The 15313-nt window shown below is 38.2% G+C and overlaps 1 protein-coding gene across 2 annotated transcripts; it reads left to right on the forward strand.

The window, feature by feature from the left end:
- Window positions 1–119: 119 nt before the first annotated feature.
- On the forward strand, window positions 120–3791 carry LOC121315535 (ankyrin repeat domain-containing protein 66). 2 transcript variants are annotated; one of them, XM_041249707.1, is made up of 5 exons: window positions 120–528; window positions 2148–2211; window positions 2315–2492; window positions 2694–2922; window positions 3138–3791. In XM_041249707.1, exons 3-5 carry the CDS (start codon window positions 2354–2356, stop codon window positions 3415–3417), a joined length of 648 nt encoding a protein of 215 aa, XP_041105641.1. In that variant the 5' UTR covers window positions 120–528; window positions 2148–2211; window positions 2315–2353; the 3' UTR covers window positions 3418–3791. The 2 variants fall into 2 exon arrangements, with proteins under 2 accessions (XP_041105641.1, XP_041105642.1); XM_041249708.1 differs by lacking the exon at window positions 2148–2211.
- Window positions 3792–15313: the final 11522 nt, after the last annotated feature.

A 15313-nucleotide genomic window follows, 5' to 3' on the forward strand; every position in this document is an offset into this window, starting at 1 on the left:
TTATGTAGAAATATCCTGTGGGTGGAAGCAGGGTGCGTTTTATATTTACATAACTGGAATACCTGTGACGAATATACCGTATATCGTCGGTGTTTCACAAGAAGTGGGAACACATGCACGTACAGGGTTTGTACTGATGGACTGACTCTCACATAACTAACTGATCTGTTACTTAAATTATATCTGACATGTAATCTGTATATGTTAATGTCGTTCAACGTTACAAGCACGTTTTAGTCAAAATGGGCAAAACAGCATATTTAAGTTTTCTTTTTTGAGTGGGTTCTGACATTTGAATTTGTATATGGAACAAGAAACCTGCCAGCAGATTCATAAGAAATAGTTTAAAAAAAAAGAACACACACATTTTCACCTACAGACAGAATGAAAGCCGGGCAACAGGCATTTTTATCACGAAGAGCACCCGTAGCTTTCAAATACACAGAGGGGGAGGAGCTGGTTTCCATAGTTACTCAACAAAACAAGGATCTGGAGGGCGCGTCGCTAGTATTACACTAGCTATTTATTGTAAGTATAATGATTAGACTTGAAGCTATATTCTTTGAATACGTAATGCAATGCATAAGTATGTATGTGTATCATTCACAGACAAAGTATTTTGCTTAAATATGTTCAAAATAAGAACCTTTTAAAGTTATTACGTTTTCACTCGCTGCTACCGTGGAAACACTAGTATTCGTTTAACTGCAAACAGAAGCAGATACTGTAACGTATTTGTAAATTTTAAAACAAATCGACGAAATATCGGTTAATATATACATCGCTGTTCCATATCTACGGTCAAAGGGGCATTAGAATATATAGCCAGATACATTTGCCTGTAAAAGGATGCGTGCTACGGCATGTTTTCAAGTGAAAACAAGTATATCAGTACTACATCCTGCAACAGAGCCTAAATTCAAAATTACAGCTAGTGTGGTGAACACGTTTATAACATGTTAGTATGTCCAGAATCTAGAACAGGACTTGGCAATAAATATAATTACAGTTCGATTCACTAGAAATATGCAAAAGATGTGAGTGTGACATGCAGACGGACATACAGACACCCCCATACGGTAGATCCCAGAATCTGATTTTCCAACTAATTTAAGTTAATTATAATTATAATGTTAATATCAGGTTTCATGACAATTGGATAAGCGGTTCGCCAGATATATGAACACGTGTAGTGGGACAGACCGATGTAAGACTCCACTACACTCCCTGCGCAGGGGATTTCCTCATGAGCAGGAGATAATACACTAACAACTGCTTCTAGCAGGTTAAACCATACTAGTGAATCATCATTTTTAGATAACTGCTCTCTGGTTTTATAATACTTTTCTGAAACATTTTCCAGTGCAAAACAATTTTCCAGTGCAAAACAACCCTATTAGTATTACTGGATTCAGAATGCAGTAAATAACATGCACACATACAAACACACTTGACACAAATGAAAGCTTTTAACCAGGGTTATACATTGTAAGACATTTACATATACAGGTTGGTTTCTGAGAAAAAATAGGCTATAGGGTGAGTTTTAAGATGCAATGCAACCCTATCACTGAAACAAAGAAAAACAGTATTTTACTGCAGTGTGCATTGACTTGTCAATCTTGATAAGTAGACTCTGTTAAACATCCTTATAAATAACTTCCTTTCAAATGACAATACTTACTTTTTATGTTTGTTGACATTTCTAAAGATTTCCTTTTTAATGTGTTTGAGCAAAAAAAATAAAGTGGTGGCATATCCACTCTTGTGTAATATCTATATTGTGAATAAAGTTTGCCTGGGAGGGTTGAACATTGACTTTCTCAATCTTGATAATTAGCTTCAAGTTAAACTCCCTTATAAAAATTGAAATTGAAGCCTTAGTTACCAGGATCTTAAACTCAACTGTTTATATTCAGCAATGGATTAAGAAGATATGTATTCAGCAGTGATCTAGGAATATGCTGTTGAGGTAGGTTGAAGATATGAACTCTAAAGGTATCTGAACTAAAACTCAGGTAGACAAACATTTTGGCTATGGCTTCCATCAGTATAGTGTTATTAGCATAAGAAAAACACTAAAATAAATCCCTTCTTGCCTTCCTGTGCTGCTTCTAACCAAGCTTAAATGTGCCATTTAATTATAGCCTCCAACTGCTGCAAGTTGCTGCAATCTGGCTCGCAGTTTATTGTTGTTGGAGACAAGGGGAGGTAAATTCTATTTCTACAGCTAACTACTTTTGGGCAATATAAAACTATGGGATGATGTACAGTAGTAAATGCTGTTTCATTATATATTTTTTATTATTGGCAGAACAGTTATTTTGCTTTCTTGGAGTTAAAAACATTAGAGATGACTGAATTACACCAGGCTGCTGCTGCAGGAGATTCTGATCTGGTAGAAGATATTCTTAAAAAGGGTTTATGTAATCCAAATCATAAGGACATTGACTGGGACTTCAGGACTCCGCTACACTGGGCTGCTTCCAAAGGTAGAAATCTCTCTCTCTCTCTCTCTCTCTCTCTCTCTCTCTCTCTCTCTCTCTCTCTCTCTCTCTCTCTCTCTCTCTCTCTCTCTCTCTCTCTCATGTAAAGAGATCTATGAAAAATAACTCCACTGAAAACAACAGACTTCTGGTGCAGCCTAGGAAACATAACTCCACTCAACACACTGTTTCTTTGCTGTCCTTTAGGGCAAGCTGAAACAGTAAGGATTCTGGTAGAGCATGGGGCTCGTGCTTGCCTCAGGACAGACACTGGCTGGACTCCAGCTCATTTTGCTGCTGAAGCAGGAAGGCTGGTGGTCCTCAGAATGCTACACTCACTGCATGCTCCTATTGACAAGGATGACCTGTTTGGTGACACACCTACAAGAATTGCAGCAATCTATGGACATAAAGAATGTGTTAAGTTTCTAGAAGTGTAAGAAGTAATAACAGTATATTTTTAATAGTTTGAATTACCAATCATCCATAACTGCTGAACACTCAATTTCTAGTGCTAAAAATATTAAAATAATGTAAATAATTTAAATGACCTTTTTTCCACTGTCATTGAATTTATTATTTTTCTTTTATTATTTCTGAATCATAATTTTATCTTGATCATGTTAAGCATAATGAATTGTTTCATTGCAGTGCAGAACTTGAGTGCAAGGATTACCGGCAGATGGCACAGTCCAGAGGCATTACTTTGGATGATACTGATGAAGAATGGGAGCAACAGAAGAAAGACATGGAGGAAAATAGGATTTCCTGTTTGGACAAAAATGCTAAAGCGTTGGAGAAACAAAATAAAACTATAACAATTGCCTCTAAAGGAGAAACCAGGTTGGAGATGCAGTCAATAAAAAATCGAAATACATGTAGGCCTAGACCCCAGACACATGGTCCAAAAGCTCAAGCTAGGAGGAGCTGATACACAGACTGCACATGCAGGGATGGTTCCCAAAGTTTGTGTATGTACCGCTTTGTAGTAATCTAGGCTTTTGACAACATTGCTCATTTTGTAGACATTTTGTCTGATGTTTTTGCAAAAACGGGAACCAAAAAAACATACAAAAAAGAATTAATGAAATAGTTATGCAGTAGTTCCAGATTCTTCAAATACTGTACACAAACAAAGACTCAATTTGGCTGATTGATGTACTGCATCCTCTCTAAATATGCATTTATACATGCTGTATATGTCTAAATATGGATTTATAGACATATTGTACATGGAATGTTATTGGAAATAAGAAAATTGCCTACTTGGTGGCCCTTGAGATAAAGATGTTCTGTATTAAATGTGTATGTGTCTATTATATATATATATATATATATATATATATATATATATATATATATATATATATATATATATATATATATATATATATATAATCCATTGTTTATACCGGAGTCACATACTGTAGACACTGCTGTTCTGTGTGTGCACTAATGCACTACGTTCACTAGAAGTATTTTGACAAGGAGGGTTGTTAACTCCATTGCCATAGCTTTATTAAGATTTAAGTAAATAAAATAATAGTACATTAAATCTAAACTGGCAATAGAAAGTCCAAATTTGTCTGCATGTTTTCTTTTCTGTGCTTCAGTTAATAACTGATGAGAAATACTGTTGGCTGTTTCCTTTTAACTTGTAGTTGTCTAAAAAATGTTTTAATTTTCATATACATGTAGTGCTCCGTATTAAATTCATGGTTTATTAGTTGTGTATGTTCTTGTTTTGTATAGTAACTGGATAAAAAGAAACGAGAAATCAATGCAGTCAGCTAGGAGGAACTGACATACTGAACTGTCCATAATATAAAATAGAATTTATGGGTATTATGCCAGTGAAACAGACATTTCAAAGTATTTAGCACATTTTGGTAGTTTTTAAATCTTGTGGTTGGTGGTTAAAACATTCAGTTCCCTTGTTAAGATCATTGCTGGATCATGCAACTCTATAATGAAAGATACAGTACCTATAGAAAGTCTACACCCCCTTGAACTTTTTTCACATTTTGTTGTGTCAGTGCCTCAGAGTTTCATGCATTTAAATGAGGATTTTTTCCACTTATCTACACACCATACTTCACACTGTTAAGGGGGAAAAGTTAATATTAAGAAAAAAATGTATATATTAAAAATACAAAACTGAAATATATAATTGGATAAGTTTCCACCCCCCTGAGTTAATACTTGGTGGAAGCACCTTTGGCAGCAAATACAGCTGTGAGTCTGTTGGGATAGGAATCTACTAACTTTGCACACCTAGATTTGGCAATATTGACCATTCTTTACAAAACTGTCCCAAGCTCTGTCAAGTTCCTTGGGGAGCGTTGATGGACAGCATTGTTGTCACATGCACACTTTGACCAATCTTGGCCATAAAAGCCTGTAGCTCTTGCAAAGTTTCCATTGGTCTCTCGGTCAGTAATTTTGAAAGCGATTGGTTACACCTGAAAATTTAGGATTGCTATTACAAGGGGGGTGAACAATTATCCAACCAAGCTATTTCAGTTTTTATTTTTAATTAATTTTCTACAGATTTCTAGAATATTTTGTTAACTTGGAAGTTGTGGGATAGGATGTGTAGATAAATGAAAAAATAATAAATTCCAGGCTCTAAGGCAACAAAAGGTGAAGATTTTGGGTGTAGGCTTTCTATAGATAGGCACTGTAAACACGGATAAAATTGACATTTGACCCTCTTGATTTTTTTGTTTATTATGACTGGTCTTGTGTACATTAGCATTAAGTACTTTGTCTTTTTTTATTATTATTTTTTTTAAACAAGATTTAAACTAGATCTCCTAGAACAACAAACGTGGATTGCTCCAGTGGTTACATTATCTGTGCAGGGATCTTCTTCACACACCAACCCCTGTATAACAAAAAAATAAAATAAAAAAATGCACACTGGTAAGTAGAGATTGCTTTAAGCAGCTGTATTTAAAACATGGTTCATTGGATGTCATGTGGATTTTGTGGTTGTCCTTTACTTTGTGAATGCTGTAACACTCTTCAAATCTATTGATTTCAGATGCAATAACTGCAGTATTTCTTTAAAAATTCCAAAAACCAAAATCATTTTGATATACTGTGTGTATATATATATATATATATATATATATATATATATATAGAGAGAGAGAGAGAGAGAGAGAGAGAGAGAGAGAGAGAGAGAGAGAGAGGGGGGGGGGGGGGGGGGGGTTACAGTATAGCACATTGTATAAGGTGCTGTATGACACAAGCTGATATCCACCCCACAGTTCTGAGCAGCTGCTTTGCCTGTTTGTTTTAAAGCAGGGCTTCTCAAACTCGGTCCTGGGGACACCCTGTGGCTGATTTTTATTCCAACCGAGCTCTCAATTACTTAACTAGACGCTTACTTGAACTGATAATTTGCTTCATTAGACCTTTTTACTTGTTTTCAGCTCTTAAACAGTTGCAGTTCAAGTTATTTATCAAATGTTATAACTAAATATGCAACTGTTCAAGAGCTGAAAACAAGTAAAAAGGTCTGTTTAAGCAAATTATCAGTTCAGTTAAGGGTCTAGTTAAGTAATTGACGCTGTCATATCTTGGTACAGGTGCAATCAATTGCGATCTGATGGGTGTTTTCCTATTGTACATTACCCATTAATTACATTAATTACACATTATTTTCTTGCAAACTTAAACTGAAAATGGACAATTTCTCTAAAAAGAAAAAAACAATTCACAACGAATAAAACAAAATGAGAAGTCCACCACAAACATGTACAAGACCCAATGTTTGCATATGATAAATATTTGCATTCTATTTTCTTAATTTTAAAAATGACATTAATGCCGATGTAAAAGACTGGAAAATATGATAAATTCAATTTTAAAAGTTGTAAAAGGCCGAAAACAACATTACGTACCTGTGACAGAGCACAGCTCTGCTCTTTAGAAATTGGCAGGGATGGGGTTAAATTCCCCTACCTGCCTGGGTTCATTGTATTCAGGTGGCTGTGGTTGATTAGATGATTAGTTTAATTAACGATAAATCAGCACCCAGCCACCTGACATAAAAGGAGGCCTCTGCTTCCCATTAAAGAGGAGGGAGCTGAGGAAGCAAGTTGGGTTTTTTGGTTGTTTGGAAAGTTTGAATCCAGTGAAGGCATTGCCCAGCCTGGAAATTGTTATTTTTGTAAGTTTTTTTTTTTTTTTGTCTTTTTGTGTTTAAATTGCTTTGTTTTGGCCCTTGTGCCCTTTCATTTTTGTGTTTATAATAAAATAGTTATTTTTTTGAACTGCAGTCTGTCTCTGGGCCAGAGAGGGAGGAGGAGGAGCTGCCGCCGCTCCCAGAGCCAGAGAGGGAGGAGGAGCTGCCGCTCCCAGAGCCCGGAGGGGAGGAGGAGCTGCCGCTCCCAGAGCCCGGACGGGAGGAGGAGCCGCCACTCCCAGAGCCCAGAGGGGAGGAGGAGCTGCCGCTCCCAGAGCCCGGAGGGGAGGAGCTATGGCCCAAGGATGCCTGCCTTGCACCGCTCAGGGATGACGCATCTGCATCGCCTGGGGTCGCCTGCTGCTCCGCATCGCCTGGGGTCGCCTGCTGCTCCGCATCGCCTGAGGCTGCAGGTGTCTCCTTTTTGTTTTTTAGGCCTCCCGAGGGTCCGCTGCCACCGTCGCCGCCTCCGCCACGAGAGGGATCCGGGTTGCCGCCTCCGCCACGAGAGGGAGCCGGGCCGCTGTCGTCACCGTGCTACCTTGGAGATTTGGGGCCCCCTCAACCAAAGAAGTCTTGGGGGCTCCGACATCAACCCCGCCCACCACCACCCACCAAAACAGCCCACCCAAGGGACATAATTGGACTCTTGGGGGGGAAGGGGGGAGTTGGCCGATTGCGGCCAGTGTACGTTGTACATGGGGGGGGGAGGTATGTGGCAGAGCACAGCTCTGCTCTTTAGAAATTGGCAGGGATGGGGTTAAATTCCCCTACCTGCCTGGGTTCATTGTGTTCAGGTGGCTGGGGTTGATTAGATGATTAGTTTAATTAACAATCAATCAGCACCCAGCCACTTGACATAAAAGGAGGCCTCTGCTTCTCATTAGAGGAGGGAGCTGAGGAAGCAAGTTGGGTTTTTGGTTGTTTAGAAAGTTTGAATCCAGTGAAGGCATTGCCCAGCCTGGAAATTGTTATTTTTGTAAGTTTTGTTTTTTTTGTCTTTTTGTGTTTAAATTGCTTTGTTTTGGCCCTTGTGCCCTTTCATTTTTGTGTTTGTTTATAATAAAATAGTTATTTTTTTGAACTGCAGTATGTCTCTGGGCCTCTATCCACTCGTCAGCCTGCCACAGTACCAGATTTGAATGGGCACTTCCCTGCTTTCTTAGCACAAGTTGTTTAGGTATGCGTGAGCAATCGCAGTGCGTTGCATACCACTTTCTAGGCTGTACCTGAAAATAACACTACCGGTATTTTTTAATTTTTTTTTTATTATTATTTTTGCCAAAGAAATTCTCGTTCCAAATAAAAGTAACCTAATTAATATTAAAATATGGGTGGGCATATTTAAATGTTTCTGTCCTGTCTGGCCTTGTGTGGCTGCTGATATCATACAGCTTTCTTAATCCGGGTTTCCATGAAGTTTTTAGGTTGTGTTCAAACACTGAAAGTGCAGCCTGCCTCATTTGACCACCAAAAAAATATATTAAAAAAAAGCACAGGGGAAAAACAAAACAAACGCAGACATAACGTTACACAAATAATTACAAAACCTACACTGTGTAACAGAAAACATTTTTTTTTTTGGTCCTGGGTAGTAAGTGTTATTTCCTAATTGCTTATGCCTCAAAAGTATAGAAAATGGCTATTATTCCCCACAAACTTTGCTTTTGTGACCAGGACAGTGATATTTCAAAATATCACTATTTCCAATGGGAAAATGGGCAAATGTGTGTCTTTTCGTTCACTAAAGTCAGAAAAAAACAACATATGAATCCAAATTAACAATTATACTGTAAATACAGTATAATTGTAAATCTCGAAAAACTACTCACTTCTAAATCTTTTGTAGTCATCTTTGTGTTACTTTAGTATAAATACATGTTAATTTGGATTCATACATTGTTTTTTTCTGACTTTATGTGAACAAAAAGACACACATTTGTCCATTTTCCCATTGGAAATAGTTATATTTTGAAATATCACTGTCCTGGTCACAAAAGCAAAGTTTGTGGGGAATAATAGCCATTTTCTATACTTTTGAGGCATAAGCAATTAGGAAATAACACTTACTACCCAGGAACAAAAATTGTGTTACATAGTGTTATACAAGGATGGTACACAACGCTTTCTTATGGAATATTATCTGCTAAACGTTTGTGACTGCATCTGTATATTTATTATAAACCTATTATTATTATTATTATTATTATTATTATATGATAATTATTCGCTTATCAGCGAATTCTCCAAAAAATAGGTTCTTGCAATGTCTGCTATATCCCATACTAGGTACGTTGAACAGAATATACTTCCGATATATGTGTGTATGTATACCATCACCGGATACCCCAACCCCCCCCCAAACCCCCATGAAGACCGGGTTATATCAAGGTACCTTTCTCTTTGAATGATAGGTTACGGATGTAACCCTGGTTCCCTGAAAGAGAAGATGACCACCAAACAATACTTTTGGGAAACACCTGCTTGTCGGTTATTTGCTGAGCATTTTATATCAAAGCTGCCGATAGGCCCCTCCGTGGAGTGACATCCTCGGTCCCGCCTCCCGAGGTAATAAATAGTCACTGCACGTAGAGTCTCTTTTGCATTGAACCCATGAATGCGAGTGATGTCCTCGCAAGTGATCCTCTTTCAGGGTAGTGCCTATTGAATGCATAGAGGGATCTACGACATTAAGTCGGTAGAACCTGGGAAGTGTATGTGGAGTAGCCTAGCTAGCCGCAGTACAAATATCTGTCAACATGTCACCTCTAAAGAGGGCCCAGGACATCTCTGGTAGAGTGCTCGGCCACCCTCCCAGGTGGGGGTAGGCCGGCATTAGTTTACGCAGCCGAAACCATATCCACAATTCAACGGGACTGTTACTAATTAGAGAGGGCTTGACCTCAGGTCTGTTCACTGTGACAGATGAAGAGCTGGTCAGACTGACGCAGTACTCTCGCTCTATTCACATAGCATCTCAATGCCCAAACCAGGCAGAGGGAATTTAATCTCCTATCTGACTCCTCTGCAAAAGGAGGGGGGTGGAAAGCCTCTAGTTCCACTGAAAAGCTGTAATCACCTTAGGGAGGAAAGCAGGGTTCGTGCGCAACAACACCCTGTTTGCATTGTCCCAAATATATGTTGGCCGAATTGCAGCACGGAAAACTCGAAGATGCTTCCCTGAAAAACGAAACAGAGATATTGCCTGTGCACTGGACAGATAGGAACGTGAAAATACGCATCCTTCAGGTCCATTATTGTAAACCAGTCGCCCATGCTGGACAGACTTGAGGATGTGTGACCATCTGGAACATCCTCTACCTCAACAACCCGTTGAGGTGTCTCAGGTCTACAATGGGGCGAAGGCCACCATCCTTTTTTGGCACTAAGAAGTATCTCGAGTAGAACCCCTCTCCTTGAGAGGTATGTTCTATGAGATGGATGGCTTGTTTTTGAAGTAGTGTTTCTACCTCTTGTTTGAAGGCCAAGACTTGAAGAGGGTTGTTCACGGATGTGACCGTGATCCCTCGAAAAGGAGTCCTGAGTGGAATTGCAGTGCGTAGCCAGTGTGTATGATGGCAAGCACCAAGGAGTCGGAGGAGCAATTGCGCCAGTATTACAGATGGATTTGTGCAAACGGGTGGGTCTGAGGCCACAAGCCTTCAGGGCCCCTGCTGGGGCTTCTAATGCTTGGGCGGAGGTTGTCTTGGAGACTGCCTGGGGTGGGCCCGTTGGAAATGTCTCCCTGGGTGCCAGTCCGCTGGGGCCTGGCGTTTGGAATAGTCTTGGAATACTTTTTTTAATCTGCAAGGCAGTAGTATATACACAGACACTCAACAGTAAACTGGAATGTGAGGATTTTATTTTTTTTTTACTGTAAGCAGTCATGAAAAACAATAGTTATGAAACAACGTGAAGGGGCACTAGGCCGTGCACAGCAAAAGGGCGTGCCGAGGTCGCCCGGAGCCCTCAAGTCAACAGTGGCACAGAGTGGGGCTGGAGTAGCTGGAGGGTCACGTTCCCCTTCTCTTTATTTACAGCTGCGAAAAGCAGAGGAAAAAATATAGAAAAACATATGCAGCAAGCTGCAGGGTTAGAAAAACAGACTGTGATCGCTACGCAATGTAAGCTGCCGAGTTGCTAATTCCGGGGAAGTGGCAAGCCTACTTCCAGCAATAGAAAAACTCGCTAGAAAGAGTCAATCACTGGAAGAGTTTAGTTTTGTACTCACCATACCTACCTGTTTATGAAAAGCAAAAGAAACTGAATTCTCTGTGTAGTGAATATTTATTACCATGGGAGGCGGGACCGAGGACGTCACTCCTTGGAGGGGCCTATCGGCAGCTTTGATATAAAATGCTCAGCGAATACCTGACAAGCAGGCATATCCCAAAAGTATTGTTTGGCGGTCATCTTCGAATTGAAATGTAACTACTGGTTTATTTAGCTCTTTTATTTATGGCTTTCTCTCTCGATCTCTCTCATTCATCACTGCACTCCCAACTCAACCCCTCAATTGTTGCACTGCACTTCTTTTCATGGACTCTGACTCCGCCCACTCATCACCCATTGGCCCATCTGTATCCACACACACACACACGCACACACACACACAAGCACTAACAGGCAGGTATGCTACTCCAAGGGTAAAGGGAGAGAGAGGCCGATATCAGCTGCTGAAATAGACACACTCAATGATGGAATTGGGTTTGAATCAGGCATCTGCCATTGGAACCGGATATTTTGAGTCCCATTCAGGTTCCCAACTATTTACAAAAACATGACCGTATGTCAGTGTGGCAGGTTATGGTACACTTAACTCACACACTCAAAAATAGAAAATTCTGCTTGTTCAGCTTTACTATGTCATTTTGAGACAAATAAATTGAGGAAAATGTGAAATATGAAATATAGGTTCAAACTTTACTGCATATTACCTTTTAATTCAGGGTGGTGAGCTTCAGATGTAGAGGCCGCTAAAGGGTGCAAAAGAAAGGGTGTTGAAATATTAGTTTGATAGTGACAGTTAGGTTTTGGGGTAGGGGTAGGGGTTAGGTTAGGGTTAGGTTTAGAGTTAGGTTTAAATTAATATAATAAAGGTCAAGGATGAGAAATTTGGCAGAATGTTGTGTTTTTGAGTGTGTGAGTTAAGTGTTAAGTTATTTTGCATCATCTAACGGCCTCTAGTGGCTACTACACCCGACGTTCACCACTATGAACTGAAAGGTAAATATTATGCCGTAATGGTTTCACTTATATTTCATAAATAAAATCATAATTTCTGTATTTTCCTCACTTTATCGTTCTTCCAACGACCTATTAAAGTTTAACAAGCAAAAAATTATGAGTTAAGTGTACCATACCCAACCAGTATTTACAAGTTATATTATTACCCTAACCCTAGCCCCAGCCCTGAACCTTTTCAATTTTTAACAGATATTATTAGGAAACATGAGGACATTACAAGTAATTACCAGATTTATTACTAATTCCTGTTAATGATTGACTGGCCAATATAAAACTTTAGCATGTTGTATGTGCATGTTGTTTAATGTTTTCCATGCTTATGCTGTGCTTTTACAAGTTTATCATGCTTTGATGCTGTCTGTTACTTTGCCATACCTTTTTGTGCTTTACCAGTCTTGACTATTCATTACCATGTTTTTCACTGTGCTTAACTATAATTTCTTATGCAATGGTAAAAGAGAAGCAGAAGACAACCAAACAGTTTTCTTCAGGTCATGCCTTGTAAAGATTTGCTGTTGGAGAATTAGATACGAAAGAACATTCACCTGGAAACATAGTCCTGTACAAAAACCTGAAAAAAGAAAAGAAAACATACTTTAAACTTGGGTACAGGCTAAAATGAGATTCCCCTTCCTTTACTTTCATTAGTGTTTGACATCCCTTACCTGAACTTAGGTAAGTTCCGAAACTGAATTTGTGTCATTGAAACCTCTTGTACTTTTGAAAACCTGTTGGAATTTTACAACCAAATGAGGAGCTGTGAAACAAATGTTTTTAGGCAATGACTACATTTTCTCTCTCGTTACAGTATGTTAAACTTTTCAAACCGTTTCGTTAACTTAATACATTATTGTCTGTATGCTTTAATATGGAAATGTTAGTTGTTTCCAATGTCAGTATTTGTCCTCTAAGAAACCAATGCATGCATTATATAGAACTTGCAGTTTTGCATGCCGCATATTTACATCCACAGTCATATCCAGGTGTCATCCTGTTGCTATCCAGAATGTAGTTTGCAATGTAAATATGGACTATAGCATACTTTCCACATTTTGTGAATGTACATGTGATGTCATTGTTACTTAATCTTACAAGGTGCCAAAACACCACTGATTGAAGAAGACATGGCTATCCCTGTAAGTAGATTAAGAAATATATTTATGTATTTTTTTAAGTAAATGCAGATGAAAGTATTGTATATTTGTCTTAAGAAAATATGTAGCCCCACCTCCTTGTCAATGGATCATGCTACTTACAGGATACATGTAACTGTTTACAAACTAGATGTTCAAATCTAACAGAAGTCTATCTGCCACTATGTGACCCGGCAAATCTGTTCACAATATAAGGTTGATCTTGGCCCAACGTAAGCTATACATTGTACCAAGGCTCCATTGTCCAATTTTGCAGCACTGTAGTTTGTCCATTGCGCTCCCCTGACATTGAACTTTCTCCTATCTGACAGAAGACCAATTACATTAGATTCTAAAATGATTTATTACTTTTATGTGCAATTAACATACAAAGCAATCTTTATCTCTCTTATCTCTTCCCAGGCTTATACATGTTTATGATCTTGTTGGTGTGATATAAAATTGCTGTTTATTATTAATAAAGCTAGAAAATAATTGGATTACATTAATAATAATAATAATAATAATAATAATAATAATAATAAATAATAATAATAATAATAATAATAATAATAATGTAACGGGTATGTATGATGACCCCACACATTCAAGCTTTCTGTGTTTTTGACAGTCTGAACACAATGTGGCTCTGGTTGAGACGAAAAGATTCTGGTTAGGGACCTCAAGCTCAGTAGAAAGAAAGCAGCGTCAATGGAAAGGAAGGTAAGTAAGCTGGGCTTAGCTGAGTGGGGGACCGAGGAGGGTGATGCTGGGATGCCTGAATCACTGTCAAGCCCTCTTATGGTGTTGTGCGCTAGTCGACAAAACACCAAGGATGGAAGGTGCCTTACTCAGCTCAGTCCAGGTGGTTGTCATGCTGATGCTCTAGGGAGACTGCACTGTGGCTAGCATTGCAGCCGTTGTGTGTGCTGATGCACCAGAGAGGCCAAATCGGCTGATCCCTGGAGCCAGCATTACACTTCAACTATCAACACCAGGCAGAAGGCTATCTGCATCATCAGATGGAAGGAAACTCAGATGGATTACATTAGTTTGCAGTAAAAGAAGCTCTGTCTTAGTTGGTGCTTATCTTGGCGAGAGCTGAGTCCAATGAAGTTTTAACACCTACTCTCATGTAATGGAAATCTTGTTAACCATTATATATTTGCATAAAAAACCTGCATAAATTTAACTTGCTTTGTTTTGTTTTTTGTGTACACTCTTTAGCACATACCGTCCCACTGGTACAATTACTTTTACAACTTTTTCTACAGGGAATACACAAATGCGACTTGAATACACTGCTATTGATTTTTTCTACAGGGAATATACAAATACGACTTGAATACACTGCTATTGATTTTTTCTACAGGGAATATACAAATACGACTTGAATACACTGCTATTGATTTTTTCTACAGGGAATACACAAATACAACTTGAATACACCTGTATTGCTTTTTTTAGATTATTCCAGGATATGAATAAAACGAAAATGAACTTGATTTGAACGATATAAATGTATGTTATATTGACAGTTTACATATTTTATATATATATATATATATATATATATATATATATATATATATATATATATATATATATATATATATATATATATATATATATATATATATATATATATATATATATATATATATATATATATCTCCATACTCTCCATTACATTGGGGGTATTTAACTTATTTACCACTCATCGTGAGGGCTCTAGGTTCTGCTGCTCCATTACTGAGTTATTACCATGTTCTCTACATCTGGAAATAAGCCTGTCATTTACTTACTCTTTAATGAGGCAATTTAATTAGGGTTGTAGAGTGAGCAGTGTCTAGCTATAGAGTTTTGTAGACCTAATGCTGCCAGACAGCTAAGCAGTAAATCACCAGCTAACACTTCTAGTATTACTCAGATCAGCTAACTTGAAGGTTTTTACTCATGCAATCTGATTAAGTTATTTCTTAACAATACCATAATTTAACTTTTGAATAAATGCAGAAGTAAAATATAAATACTACTGTAAACACTGCTGCTCAATTGTACAGTTTTATTGCAAATGTATATAATGTTTAACAGTAAATGAAAGTTTCTACAGGAAGATTAAATAGGTATTACCTATTGTACAACTAAACTGAGTTGGGTGATTTATCACATTTTGTGCAAAACTCATTGGCGTTGCTTACATGTCATGACAGTTTTCTTCACAATGTGTTTGCCGTACTTTTCAGGAAATG

This window comes from Polyodon spathula, chromosome 5, assembly GCF_017654505.1.
Source record: "Polyodon spathula isolate WHYD16114869_AA chromosome 5, ASM1765450v1, whole genome shotgun sequence".
NCBI lineage: Eukaryota > Metazoa > Chordata > Actinopteri > Acipenseriformes > Polyodontidae > Polyodon > Polyodon spathula.